The 14,781-nt window shown below is 39.8% G+C and overlaps 1 protein-coding gene across 1 annotated transcript in view; it reads left to right on the forward strand.

Moving 5' to 3' along the window:
• The first annotated feature begins 377 nt into the window (after positions 1–377).
• Positions 378–14,781, forward strand: part of EFEMP1 (EGF containing fibulin extracellular matrix protein 1) — a 58,209-nt gene continuing 43,805 nt past the window's right edge. Inside the window, exons 1-4 of the mRNA XM_058551203.1 lie at positions 378–456; positions 1,704–1,791; positions 5,905–5,953; positions 6,120–6,521. Coding sequence (XP_058407186.1) covers positions 1,711–1,791; positions 5,905–5,953; positions 6,120–6,521 — 532 coding nt within the window. The 5' untranslated portion in view covers positions 378–456; positions 1,704–1,710. The remainder of the gene's footprint in view (positions 457–1,703; positions 1,792–5,904; positions 5,954–6,119; positions 6,522–14,781) is intronic.

Here is a 14,781-nt window from a genome sequence, read left to right on the forward strand (position 1 = left end):
TTCTCAGGACCCTCAGAAGCTCTCTGAGAGATGTTTTCCCCTCCGCCGGGCACAAGAAATCCGCCGGGCTGCAGCATCACCAAGGCTAATTCAAACCCCAGACATCGCATGCCAAACGTGCCATCTTCGGCCTGGGGTTCCGGTTTGTCTGGGAACTAGGGGTGAGGGGCTGTCAGGGGAGGACAGGGCGGGTGGCGCAGCGGGCCCTAGGAGGAGGGGATGCGGACTGAGCTGCGCAGCGCGCTCTCCCGACCGCCTTGCAGCGCTTGGCTCAGCCCTTGCGCCTCCCTCAGCTCTCTCCTCCGCCCCACTTCGCCCTCCCTCTCTCCCTCCCTTTCTCCTCCTCCTCCTGCCGCCGCGGCCGCTGCCAGACCTCGCCAGTTCAGACCCACGGGGCTGCCCTCCCCTGCGCTCTCCCCTAGCTGCCCGGGTCCGGAGCGCAGCGTGGCCGCGCAGGTAGGAGCCCCCGACGCTGGGGTAGCACCAGCGCGCCCAGTGCCCCCGGGGCCGCGCGCCGGGGAGTAAGTGGGGTGACCTGAGGGGTGCAGTGTACTCGAGAACTGCCCCAGATTGTGCAGGATCTCTGAGGCAGAGTGGGAGGTAGAGGTGTGCGGTCTCGGAATGCGATCTGTCAGCATGTGCGAGTCCCCGGTGACATCTGTTTGGATAGGCATGTGTGTGCGCGCCGACAGTCAGCCGGCCGGGCTTTGCCCATAAACGAGGTTTTGAAAGTTTCAGGGGGCCAATGTGCGAGATTTAAGCCACACCTGAATTCCACAGGAGCTGGTTAGAAGCTGGAGCGCTGAGTAGCTTCCCGGGACTGCCGCCTGTTAACTGTTAAGAAAGGGGACCTCACCTCCCAGGGGGCGCCAGGCCGACCGCACCGAAACTGGTACCTCGGGTTGCGGTGTGGGCCCCTGGTTCTGGCCCTAGGCAGCCCCGATCCTGAAGGTAGCATGCGGGGACCGAGAGACTGATAAGACAAGGGGAAGCAGACGCTTTGGGCTGCTCCCCCACACAACCTGGAGCTTTTTAAACAAAGCTGCACGCAGAGAACGGCGTGGAAATGCCACTTGGAGAGTTTGTGCTGGGAGATGTGAGAAGGAGCTCTGAAGGGCAGGTATTCTATTAGGGAAGTAGATTGCTCCCCGAGTTTTGTTTTGGTGTTTTGTTTAAAAAAAAAAAAAGTTTGAAGCCAAGGTAATTTATATTGGTTCACACGTATTTCTGTTGAGTTGTGTAAGGAACTTCACTAGCTGGAGTTGAGCATATAAGCCTTAACGTTCAAGGGAATGTGAGATTTGCTGCCCCACCTCCACCCTCGCAAAAAAAAAAAAAAAAAAGCACCATCCCCTTTGAAATTCATTACCTGTTATTCCTTACCTCCCACCCCTTTCTGGAGCCTGTTGTGTAGGTGCAGCATAAAATGCACGCTGTATATACCCTTTGTATATATTCAGCGCAGCCGGATGCAGTAAAGTGAAATGTTATTCTGCAGCCGTTTTACAGTCTTTGGTGCCTCGTTTGCCCACGGGAAGGTTGAGGAGGGGAGGGGAGGGGAGATGAGAAAGTAGATTGGAAGTTGGGTATGATGAAGCCTTAGCCTCCCCCGCACTCCCTTCCTTGCTTGTTACTTAGCAGCTATAGTTTTATTTCCACCGCAGCAGATACTAAGCATTGGTTTGTCCTGTGTTTTCTTTGAGATTCACGATGTTGAAAGCCCTTTTCCTAACTATGCTGACTCTGGCGCTAGTCAAGTCACAGGACACCGAAGAAACCATCACGTACACGGTAAGGGGCGATGGAATTTGAGATAAGTGCGGTTCAGCGGGATTCCGTGACACAAGGGAGACTTTATCTACTCCTGCCAGTGTATGTGGGCTGTACTCTGTGGAGGGTAATAAATTAAACAACGCTTTAGCGTGGTTCACGTTTAAGATTTGTTGTAAATTGCCAGTGGTCCTTTCAAAAGCTCATTTAGATCACCAATTGAGATAGGGACCAAAATGTCCCTTGCACAAATAGGATTTGTGCAAGGCTGAAAAAGGGAACCCTTTTAAAACAAAAACCAAAGTAAGCTACATGTTTCCAACACATTCAATAAATTAATGGGTATAAAGAAGTGGAGAACCTGGATTCCTATACCCACGCAGATGAAACCAAAACTTGCAGAGCAAGACTCAAGTCAAGTAAGAAAGTTAAACATCACAAAAGCACATCGCCTTATTTGTGCATGTGACTTGTGTTCTCATGTAAGTGCCTTTTATTGACTTTATAAAGGCTATATATTCATTTATAGTATAACTGATACCTCATATAAATGCCCTTCAGACAGACATTATGTGTTACCAACATGGGGTATTTGCTAAAGTGGTTTTAAAATGCATTGTGTGAAATTTGGTTTTACAGATAAGTATATCTGATACTTCCTAATTAGCATATCTGATACTTCCAAGTAATATTTGATTAATTAGTTAATTGCATGGGTATAACCAATGTTTAATAAAATATTGAAAATATCATCTGACCCCTCCCACTGCCAGGAATGGATGTGGTGAGAACAGAGGGCAATATTTACATCACTTCTGGTGAGTTTGCACCTCTGTTTTGTGTTTTCTAGTCTTTAATCAGTGTTGTGAGGCAAATGACATTTGTCCTGGATCAGAATATGAAAAAACATATTTTTCTACTTGCTCCCAATTTAAAATTAAGTAATTCTACTCAAAAGAATGTGAAAAATTTTTGAAAATAAAACTCTTAAAGTGAGCTAATGTCAATTACTGATAATAAACATTATCTCACTTTTCAGTACCATATTATCCCTAGAATGTTAGTATTCATCTGGTAAATGTTCCTTGTTGTTGTTCAGATCAACTGTAAATCAAACAGTGCTTAATATAAATATTTTGTTAACTTAATGGTAAATGTAGTTGCTTCCTCTGCTGAAGATAAATAAAAGCAAGAGAAATGAATACATGTGTTGTTTATCTTCAGATGAAAATGTTTTGTTATTCAGGCTAAACTTACTACTTTCTTAGGGAACTAAAATTAAATTGGCTACCCACTTTTATATTCATCTAATAAAAGATTTTCTTGCTTTTACAATTGCTTATCTTATACTCCCTTCCCTTTGCTCATCACCTAAATCTTATTCATCTTTAGCAGAGAAAGTTCCCTGTGGATTCAACACTATAGTTTTAACACCAGTGACTAGGGTTCACTAATATTATAACAGATTTCCCAGATATGACACCCTTTTTGTGCTAAGATTAGGCCTATTCCCATTTGAATTGTGTATGCCTATTAATTCATGGTTAAAGGACAAGATGTCACTATTTTTTGAGTACTCCACTGTGGAGACACTATCTCCTTTCATCCTCATGGTGAAGTATGAGGTCAGTGGCATCATCTTCCTTATGCTGATAGTAGAACTGAAGATCAGAGAGAGTATCTAACTTGCTTAAGGCTACACAGCCAGCATGTGGTGAAGCTAAATTCAGTCAAGGCTTGTTTAATACTAGATTCGTATTAAATGTACTGGAACTAAATACCTAAAACAAACTTCAAATCTTCTCTATTTAGCATACTGACTATTCAAGTGAACTGTCATTTTGCCTGGCTTGAAAGATACTTTTCAAAAAGATGGGCTCATATCCACAAGATAGCCTTATATCCCCCATCCATATTAAAGATGGGGTCCATTAAGCTATTTACTTGCCAAGTATCTGCCATGTGCATAAGCCATTCTCACCACTATCAAAAGAATGTAAGTTTATTTGTTTACTAAGAAAATTCAGATCTTAACCTCAGGGAATTTACCCTGGGAAAATGCTGTTGAAAGCTACAAAGTTCCTAAGAAAGTACAAATAATATTATTATACAGATTATACAAGTTGCTAAAGAAATAGAAAAGCAAAGGGGTAATTAATGTCAATACTGGCATATTGGAGGAGCTAGAACTCTGTGCTGGTTCTTGAAGGAAGTGATGACTTTGGATTAATCTAGAAAGGCTGCAGAGGCACCTGAATCAGAGAAAGTGGCATAATCAAAGGCAGAAGTGAAAACAGCCAAGTCAAGTCCAGGAAGCAAGAAGGTCAGATGGGCTGGAGCTGGGTAGTGGGGAGGACATAGAGATGATAATAATGGGAAAGGAGAGGTCTGCAGGCCTCTGTGAGCTCTTAGATGGAGGAACAGCATAACCAAGAGAGCAAGAAAGATTGTCACGGACACTGTGTGCAGCATGTAGAGATATGGACCACCTAAGGAACCTTGACTATTCAGGAGGCCAGGAAGTCCTTACACCAGTGTGGTAGATATAGAAATGGACACAAAGTCAGCAGAACTTGAAGGAAAATAATTGGAAAAGTTGATGTTAAAGTTGTAATCCTGGGTCCTAAGAAAAGTGGTAGTGCCTTGGACAGTATTGGGGAAACTAGAAAAAATTAATTTGGGAGGTAAAGTTAGTTTAGTTTTCACCTTAAGTCTGAGATATAAGTAAAATATCTAAACTGATCTCTGTCTCCATTCAGCTATTTACTTGCCAAGCATCTGTTGTGTGCATAAGCAACTCTTGGCTCTAGTAAAAGAACTGAAGTTTATTTGTTTGTTTACTCTACTTTTGCTCCTGAAGCATCTTCCTCAACTCTGCATCTGATCAAATGTTTTCTTGAGCTTAAAAATTCTTCATGGCCTCTTATGGTTTATAGCAGCACTTCTCAAGAAGTAACCCATAGATGACCTGTATCAGAATCACCTGGGATGCTTGTTAGGAATTCAGATTCCAGGCCCCCTCCCCAGACCTACAGAATCAGATCTTTTGGGTGAGCCCAGGAGTCTGCATTTTAACAAGCACCTGAAGTGATTCTTAAGCATAATAAAGCTTGAGATTCACTGACCTTCAAAGTAGAATTCAGTTCCTGCTTGTCCCAAGGAAAGGCTTCCTAGATTTGGCCCTTCCTACCTCTCTAACCTCAACCCCAGCCCCCCAGGACTACTTGTAGCTCCTTCCTTCTTTAACAATTTTGTGCCTTTGATCACGTGGTCCCTCATCCTAGAGTTCCCACATCTCCCTGGAAAAATTCTGTAAGGCCCAATTCACTTGTGGCTTCCCCCATAAAGCCTTCCCTTCCTCTCTGCCATACCCACCCACAGCCCCAGGCAGAGCCCATCACTCCTTCCACAGGCATACTTCTATCATGGTGCCTGACATCTTGCTCCAACTTGTCTACATGTCTGACTCCTCTTCTGGCCTGTGAGCTGCTTGAGGACAGGGACAAAGTCTTCATCATCTTTGCATCCCGAGGGACTAGGATGGTGCCTGGTGTGAGAAGGTACTCGATAGATGGATAGACAGTTTGTTCAGTGAGTGAACTAGAGAGGACCTGTAGGAACTGAAGCTAGGAGGCAGGCCACAGTGTAAGGGAGGCTCAGCACTCAGCTGAATAGGAATGATAAGGAAAGCCAGGTACTGGATGCTCTAACAGAATTTAGAGAGAGAAGAAAGAGTCAAGGGCTGAAAAAAAGGAACTCTGTTGAATTTTTTTTTGGTAAAATTTATAATGTGGAAGAAGGGGCAAAGAAAGCAAAAAAAGAGCAGACAGAGAGATTGGAGATTAGTATCAAGACAGAGAGAAAGGAATTCCAAGAAGATAGTTATGGGCAATTGTACCAAATGCAACTGAAGAGTTGAGACAGCTGATGATTGAGAAGGGACCCTTGAAGCAGTTCAATGCACAAATTTATCTTAAAGAAAACCTAGAGAATGTTAAACTACCCAGCTCATCATCTATCTAGGACTCTAGTGCAAGGATTGTTGCCATAAGTATGAAGCTTTTAGAGTGGCTTCTTAGGGAATGAATACTCAATTAACTGTCTCCTGGCCCCATTTTGATGTTTTCTTCACAGCAATGCACAGATGGATATGAGTGGGATCCTGTAAGACAGCAGTGCAAAGGTGAGCCAACTTCAAAGACTTCCCATCTGAACATAGCTTTCTGTCTCCATCTCATATGTCGCTCTTCATGTCCTGTTTGTATTATACCAAAAAGGCATAAGCATATATTTACATGTTCAGTTTTCCCTCTAAGAAGAGTCCTGACTTATTTTATTACTGACCACAGATATTGATGAATGTGACATTGTCCCAGACGCTTGCAAAGGTGGAATGAAGTGTGTCAACCACTATGGAGGATACCTCTGCCTTCCTAAAACAGCCCAGATTATTGTCAATAATGAACAATCTCAGCAAGAAACACCAGCAGCTGAAGCTGTGGGTGCAGCTGCAAATGCAGCCGCAACCTCGGGTGCAACCCCTGGGGGTGTAGCAGCCAGTGGCGTGGCAGCCAGTGGAGTGATGCCTGGGGGTGGTTTTGTCGCCAGTGCTGCTGCTGAAGTGCAGACTGGCCGAAATAACTTTGTCATCCGGCGGAACCCAGCTGACCCTCAGCGCATTCCCGCCAACCCTTCTCACCGGATCCAGTGTGCAACAGGCTATGAGCAGAGTGAGCATAACGTGTGCCAAGGTAAGCATAACTTATAATACTAACAAGAAAGTTCCTGCCCAAGTGCACCTCGTGGTGAGGATAACAGCTCACATTTATTGAGAGCTTCCCACTCACCAGACATTGTGTAAGTACTTTGCCTGCATTATCATATTTAGTCATTACAATAATCCTAAAAGGTAGTTGCTGCCAGTATTGTCATCATTTTACAAATGAGGAAACTATGGCTCAGAGAGGTCATCAGTGGTTCTCAACCTTAGCTGCACATATTTAGAGTCACTTGGGAGCCTTTAAAATTTCTCCATGTCTAAGCCACATGCCAGCCCAATTAAATAACAGTCTCTAGGGGTGGGTTCCAGGTATCAGTATTTTTTAAAGCTCCCCACATGGTTCCAGCATGCAGCCAAGTTTGAGAACCAGGGATCACATAGGTGGTGAGTGCAGAGCCAGCCTTCAAACCCAGGCAGGCAGGGCCAAAGTCACAGCTCTCAGAAGGAGCAATCATTTGGAATTTGAAATTGTGCTGTCAAGCTACTCCATAAATGTCCCCCTTTGGGTTCCCAAGCTTCCTTTTCATTGAACTTGCCACTGGCTTATTTTCCTCACTGAAGAATAAAGAAATAAGACTTCTGCTTCTCATTACCTTTGAAGGAGTCTCTCCTGCTCACATTTATATCTCTTTTTAAGCTCCCATTTGAGCACATTTTGCTTATATCACTTGCACCACGGCACCATCTGCCTGGGTTTTTCTGTTTATTTTCACAAAGACTACACATCACTGTGTATTCTAGAAACAGCTGTAGACTCATGCTAGCAAAGTGATAAGAATCTTGTGCTTTGAAGACGTGTAAGATATTAACAAACTGGACTGTGCTAAGGGATTTTGTTTCCCTTTTCCTACTTAGCAAACTCTTTCAGTTTTGCCTGGTGTGGAGACTGTGTTACTGAAATGGGCCACAGGAGCCCCAGACTCCTTTTTCACTGCCAGGGGCTGACTGAGTAGACCCCATATTACACCATAAGTGCCTGGTACACATTGGCCAATGGAAAGGGCCCAGGAATTCTTAGCTTCTACCTGACCATGAGTGAGGAAGAAAGCATCTTCCTTCCTGAATACTGAGGAGTTCAATCAGGATCACCTAGGATCACCAGTGATCCTAGCAGGATCACTATTGCATTTAGTGAAAGAAGCATTGTCTGGTCCCTTGGGATGCTGCCCCTTATTCACCAATGTTGAGTTTTATCTTCTGTATAAAAGATAGTAGATTTTAAGTGGCTTATAAATGAAGTTAGGAAACCTATCATGCTCTGACTTTTATTATTTTATATTTCCTATCCACATTTTAAGTACCCCACATCAAGAGCTAACCCATGCTGTGATGGTGTCACTTTTCAGAGGGTGCATCATATTAGCATCTGTTTCATGTTACTGTCATGAGTCAGAATTCCAATATTGATGATGAATGCTTCAGCATCTGCCTGATATTCCACTATTTAATTTAAGGGTTATGTCAAGGAGATAACCTCATGAGGTTATTTTATATACATGTATTTGAGTGAGTATTGATGAAAAATATCTTGAGTTTATTTAAGATATCGACTTTAATTGTGTTATTTAAATATATAATTAGATTGGATAGATTGGAAGGTTTGGTGGTATTTTTCCTGAAAGTGAAAAGTTTTGCTGCAATTTTTTTAAGTATTGACTTTTATATACTGAATTATTTTTCACACTTCAGATGTATATTTTAATGGTACTTAGGAGGAAAAAGACAGATAAATAAATGGGTCATTTCCCAAAGTAGTTTATAGTCTATCATTGATAATTGTGGTTGAATTCAAGAATGATGCCTAGAACTGAATGAAGTTCTAGAATAAAACATATTCAGGACTTACAACACACATTAGTTACAGTAGAAACTATAATAAAAATGAAATCTTATTTAATTTTTCTTAAAAAGATTTAAACTACCTTACAAAGTAAGTTACTTTTCACATATTAAAACATTTATAATTCTTACTTCTTTGGGAATTTTTTTTAGTTATAAGCTAAAACTATTAAATGCCTTGCTTATGGTGGATGCTAAATACATACTTATTGATTGTGTGCACACAGGGTATTTCCAACCCAAACTGTTCTGCATAATTCAACCAATTTCTAAAACTTGGGATTGGGGGTCTGTATCATTGAAAACAGGGTTAAAAGTTTTTTGGATGACTTAAGGCTTAAGTTGGATTTCTTCCCACCTCTCAATTTTGCAAAGTGCCCATAAATGTGGATTTACTTAATTGTTGATAAAAGAGGGTTATTTCATATGATAACAACAGGATAATCTCTCTAGGGAATCTGACTAACATAAGTCGAGTCACACTTGTGCCCGTTTATTATTGAGCTAATCAAACATGCAGTCCAGCTTCTTCTAATTGCCTGCAGATGTATGACATTCTCATTCCAGGCCAGCAGCACAAAATAATGTTTTATAACCAATGTGAAAGTGTGGGGACCTCGGTTTAAAACAATAATGTGCTCCAAGGACCTATATTTCTGACATCATTGTGGAGTTTGAGGAGCCTTCTGTTTTAATAAAGACCTCCATTCCCTTTTAAATGTTGTGTACTGGCCCAGTAATCCAAACACATTTACCGTGGTTGCTGGATCAGAATAAATGAATGCCTGCAGATGAGTCATATTTGTATTAAAATTATTTCTTTTTTCCACATATATTTTTCAACAGGTACAGTTTATCATAACCTAAAGCCGAGGACATTTTTTACGTAATGACTGAAACCTGTACTGTGTTTCAGTGTTCAAGTCAATTGCGCCTTTGAATGCACTATTACCAATCACACATGGCACCTAATGGTTTAATACCACCAGATATTTTTTAATGTATTCTATTTTACAAATATATATTTTAACCAGCTATCTGTGTTTTAACATTTAATGAAAACATGATCCTTTTACTGTTTTTCATGTATTTGTCCAGTTTTTCAATTTTGTGCAAAAACAAGGGGTTTAAAATGCAATGTAAATATGCATATCAATTCACACTGAGCAGGTTTTTTCAGGTAATATTTACCAACTGAGGGTGATGCTGGGGGAGCCATTCGCACTGCGAATCTCAAATGACAAGACCATCCTTAAATCATTTGGTAACTAGCAAGTAAGAAAATGCATCAATTGCCCAACTGGAAGGAATTTGTTCACTTAATTGAACTTTCAAAAAATTCAACATAGTGTATTTTGTATAGCTGGTAATTAAGCCATTACTAAACTCGGTCAGGATGTACAGGTATCATTACTAACTTGCTAAAGAAACTACACCACCAAAAAATGAACTCAGTACAAATGCCTAATGAAGCTGCTTATAGAGCCAAATACAGAGTGCAGTACCTGGCTTATATAAGGTATAACCGAGAGATGTGAAAACATATCATAGGGTTTTCAACCATCTCTGTCTATCTGAGACTGTTCTGGTTTGAAAACTGAAAGTCCCACATCCCTGGAAATGCCTCAGTCCTGGGCAAATGGGATGGTTGATCACCCTAGCATGCACCCAATAACCATATTTCCTGTACCTCCCAGCCAAGAGGGAGAGAGTCCCAATGTTGGAGCCATTTTTTCAGGTTAAGGCATTGTTTATCCAGTGAGACTGTTTTTTCCAATCGTTTTGAACTTTCAAAAATCAGACTTCATTGATTTTTATATACTTGGATAGAGCCTTACTTTGCAGTTGTCAGGATCCACTTGCCAGTTTGTCAATGAGCTGGTTTCCGCATTGTTCTAGATTGTATGTGTAGGATATCTCGACATTAGCACCTACATAATTAGATACATGTCATACTATAGTTAGCTCATCTTTCCACATTTCTGTTGGGAAAAATTTTATCACACAGCCAAATTAAATACGTACCATGCTGCAGCTATAAACTTTTGTTGCCAAAATTTTAATTTTTTTTCTTTTCAGCTATATTTTTAATGATTTGATTTGATTTTTATCATTATTACCTATGATGCAGGAACAAATAAAAACCTAAAATTAAAAAAAATGCCTTTTATAAAGCCCAAAGGAACGAAAATTATACCCAGGGTTAAAAAGCTCTACATTCTTGGGGACCATCTATTATCTTCTGCACATTTCTTTATAAACGTAAGGATAACTAAAATACTATTTTGAAAAGGAAAGAAGTTATTATTTATATATCTACTCTAAAAAAGAGAAGCTTGAACTAACATGTACAGATTCTCAGATGCTGAGGACATCTTTCTTTGACTTCTTTCATTTGAAAGTTAAATGATCTCATATCCAAAAGAGGATTTATAAATTATAGTGTAATCAAGTGGTTTAGCATAACTGGTGTTGTCATTACTAAACAACTTTCAAACACTACCCTTTTGTAGATCCTCACTAATGTCATTAAGGTCTCTGGTTCCTTTGGTTAGTTTTGTGAGGAAGTGCCTAATTTTTTACATGTAATTATACAGCCCAGTGAAGAGCTTTGATCTCAGAAAATAGATATTTTGCAAAAGGAAGACTATAATTGAGTAAATTATGATATTAACAGAGAATACTTCATGCAGAAAGTAAAATGGGTGTTTAGCCTGCTTATAGTTTTTCACTGTTTTTAGTTGTTAATTACCTTTGAGTATTTGAAAATTCTCAATAGCCATATAAATGGATAGAAGTTGAGTTTATAGAGAAAACTTAATTACTTTTTAAATAAGCTTATGTAGTATAATAGAAGTGATTGATTTCCTCCCGAAAAATCTAGCATTGTTTCATAATTTATTTTTCCAAATACTGTAGCCATCAAATTACTAGTTAATTTAAGACTCATTTTTAATATACATTTGTGAACAATATGTATATGTATCTGATTCATGCACAGTTAGGAAGTGTCCTTAAAATTCCTTCATAAAAATTGAATGACAACTATTTGAGGTGGAAGGATGGAAGAGGTCAGTATGATCACTCTTCTGCAACAAAAGGCTCTGCTATGTAACTGCCTAACTCAATGATTCCCAAAGTGTGGTCCCCAGACCAGAAGCATTAGCATCATCCAGTAACTTACTAGAAATGCTAATTCCTGGGCCCCATCAGACCTACTGAATCAGAAATTCTGAGGATGGGGCTCAGCAATCTGTGTTTTAACAATCCCGTGATTTTGATGCCTGCTCAAGTTTGAGAACAAATGCCCTAATGATCTTAACTTCAGGAAGCTGCATTCAGCTACAAAAATCAGAGGGCAGTGTCATAACACTTTATATGGGATATGGGGAAGTAGTGAATTAAAAACATCAAAAATATATATTCTGCTTCTAGGACAGAATAATATTTCTATGTTACTTCTCTCACTTTTCTTATTGTCATTACCAATACTCTGATCCCTAAACATGAGTGGTCCTGAGTCCTGATTAGGACTATATTCCTGAACCAAGGACATGATGTATGCAATCTAGAGGACCTGAAAATGTGATATACTATAACTGCCCTTACATTGTCTGCAGGTGAAACTCTAAATTATGTTCTGGCTATGGTAATGATTGATGCTGAGATACCCATACCTTCTGTAGGCATCCCCCTTACACTTATGGCACAAACTTGTGAACAAGGCAATGCTGTTTGAAGGTTCAGTTCATGTAGAGTCACAAAAGAGAAGAAGGTTGACTCTGACTTTGGCCTTAAAGTGTCTTTCAGTTACCAAAGTGATAGGAGATCCTTCCAATACCAGATGTACAGCTGATATCTCATTCTATTTAGAGTCTGTGAATAGTATCAGATATTAGAAGAGTTTTACATAAGTGTCTTCTGTTCAATTTAAACTTGATCAAAGATTTCCTTCCCATCAAAGATGAGGAGATCCTTGTTAAAATTAGTTAACACTTAATCTGTGGAGTGAACTTCCCTCCCTCCATAGAAGCACAAAGAAGCAGATTAGAGTAGAATTGCAAGCCTGGGTAACTTCAGGAATGTGCACTGGTACTGGCTCACTATTTCCTTCTCCAGCAGAAAGTCTCAAACTATAGTCCCTGAAATCAACAAGTTGCCCCATTTGTAAGGATTGCCTTTGCACTTGTTGAATTACTGGCACAACTTTATTCTTTAAAACCAAAGAGTAAACAAAATTTGTCCCAAATGTGTTTGATTTTGCACGAATGTACAAATAAGTAATTCATGCCACATCTGAAATTCATTAGCATGCTTCTTTTTCCAGGAGGTAACTGCAAATTGCATACTCAAAGATAAAACTGATCAAGAAAACTGCATTCAAATATAGGCAGAAAAAAGGCTGTCATTGCAAGCATTTAGCCACAATTGCAGGCTTGTAGCTTGAACCTAAATGATTTGTAAACATTTAATAAAGATGAAGTGAAGAAATGACTTGAAAGGAAGGCTGAGTGCCAAGACACTGGCAGCAGCATGGATAGCTTATTGCTGTCAATTTCATATGACCACAGATTAAAGGGAGGGAGAGACAGTGAATCAATGTTATGTACATGTGTACCAAATAGACTAAAAAACTTGAGATTTGGGATAAATCAAATTCTAAAACTTGAACTACCTTTCAAATAATTGTACATCTATACTAGTCAAGGGTAAATAGGCAATATCGCATGTGAAATTGATCAAACAGAACATAAAACCATTCAGTTAGTGTTCAATAAATTCAATCAAGTTTGAGAACCACTTTATGTTGTAAGGCACTTTGATAGAATCAAAGTAGAAGGAAGGAGTGGTCATAGTTCTTAGAGAACTTGGCATCATCAACCCATGAGTTATAAAATAACAATAAAAGAAACAAAAAACAGTTCATAAAGTAACACATAGGACATCACAAGGAGTATATAATAAATTGCCAAAAGTAAAAGTAAAATCGGTGTGTGATACAAGTATCCTTACAATTTACTAAAATTCATATTTGGACAGAAAAAGAAAACATGTCCCCAGAAATGTGGTCAAGAACAAAAGTCTGGTTCCTCCCTAGAATGGAGCATTTAGAAGAGAATGACGAGGGGAAGTTGAGAGGTCTGATGAGGAAATTAAGATCCAAGCAGTGGAGGAAGTAACCATCCTATAGCCAAGCAGAACAAGCAAGAAGCAGCATTTGTGTCCATGTTCCTTCTATCCTAGAGTGGTTTCCCAGGAGAGTCCCCCAGAAGCAGTGTGCTGCTGATAGGAATGCTAACGAGGTAAGGGGTAGGTTACCATCCCTATGACTGGTTCCATCTTCAGTAACTGTCCCCAACAAAACACTAATGTGTTCCTCCAGCTCTGTCTTCCTGAACTGTGTCCCATTTTACTTATTATTGAATAGACACTAAGCAAATTTCTTGTGAGTGTATGTGTTAGTTTGAATAAATGAATGGTTTTTAATCATCAGAGAACTCAGGCTTAAAGTTTACTCTTGACTTCTAAAACCATCCTTGAAAATGAGCTATTGAATACCATAGGTATATAAGGTGTATTTCCCAACTATATATGTTATCAAATTTCTCACTAATAATGGAGGTCTTAGATAGCTTGTTCCCGTTTTAAACTTAAGCCACTTGAAAGGAGCTATAAAGTCTATTCATTATATCCTGGATTATTAGGTTTTGAATAAACACTGGTGAATAAACATGTTGTTCTTATTCCTAGAGCAAGATTAGAGTTGGAAATACTAGAGTTATTTTTACTTTCTGGCAAGCCATTTAACCAGCAAATGCATCTCTGTATCAAATATATCCTTCCTCAGAAATCTAATAGTGAATAATGAAAATACAGTTGAGTTGGGGAAATGTTAATATTTATGATATTTGAAGTGAAATCATAAAAAATACTTATATGAGCTTTCTAATATCGTAAAGAAACTCAAGGCACTTGATGAAGCTCTATAAAATAAGGGTAAGAAAGGAAGATGGCATTACAGCAGTCCATCTTGGTCATTTCCCTTGACTGTAGGCCAGAAACTATCCTTTTTAAATCTACTTTGTTCAAATGCTAAAGGGTAGAATCCAGGAAAGTCACTTAGTTGGCTTTAGGTCACTGAAAGAGGCACAGTTCTGGTCTGGTCCCAAGGTAGGAAGAGCTGTATTGCTAGAGAAGTGAGAAGGAAATCCCAGAGGCCCAGGAAGAAAGAATCTAGCTTACTGAGGGCTCCTTGGGAGCTGATAACTAGCTTGTACTTGAATTGGAGGTGAAATAAGAGTGTGAAGTAGGGAATGGATCTAGAGATGACCGTAAAAGCTGTGTGTATAGCTTTATGTGTGCCCAGCTAAAGTGAAAATCATGATGGGAAT

Source organism: Diceros bicornis, chromosome 12 (genome assembly GCF_020826845.1).
Source record: "Diceros bicornis minor isolate mBicDic1 chromosome 12, mDicBic1.mat.cur, whole genome shotgun sequence".
NCBI lineage: Eukaryota > Metazoa > Chordata > Mammalia > Perissodactyla > Rhinocerotidae > Diceros > Diceros bicornis.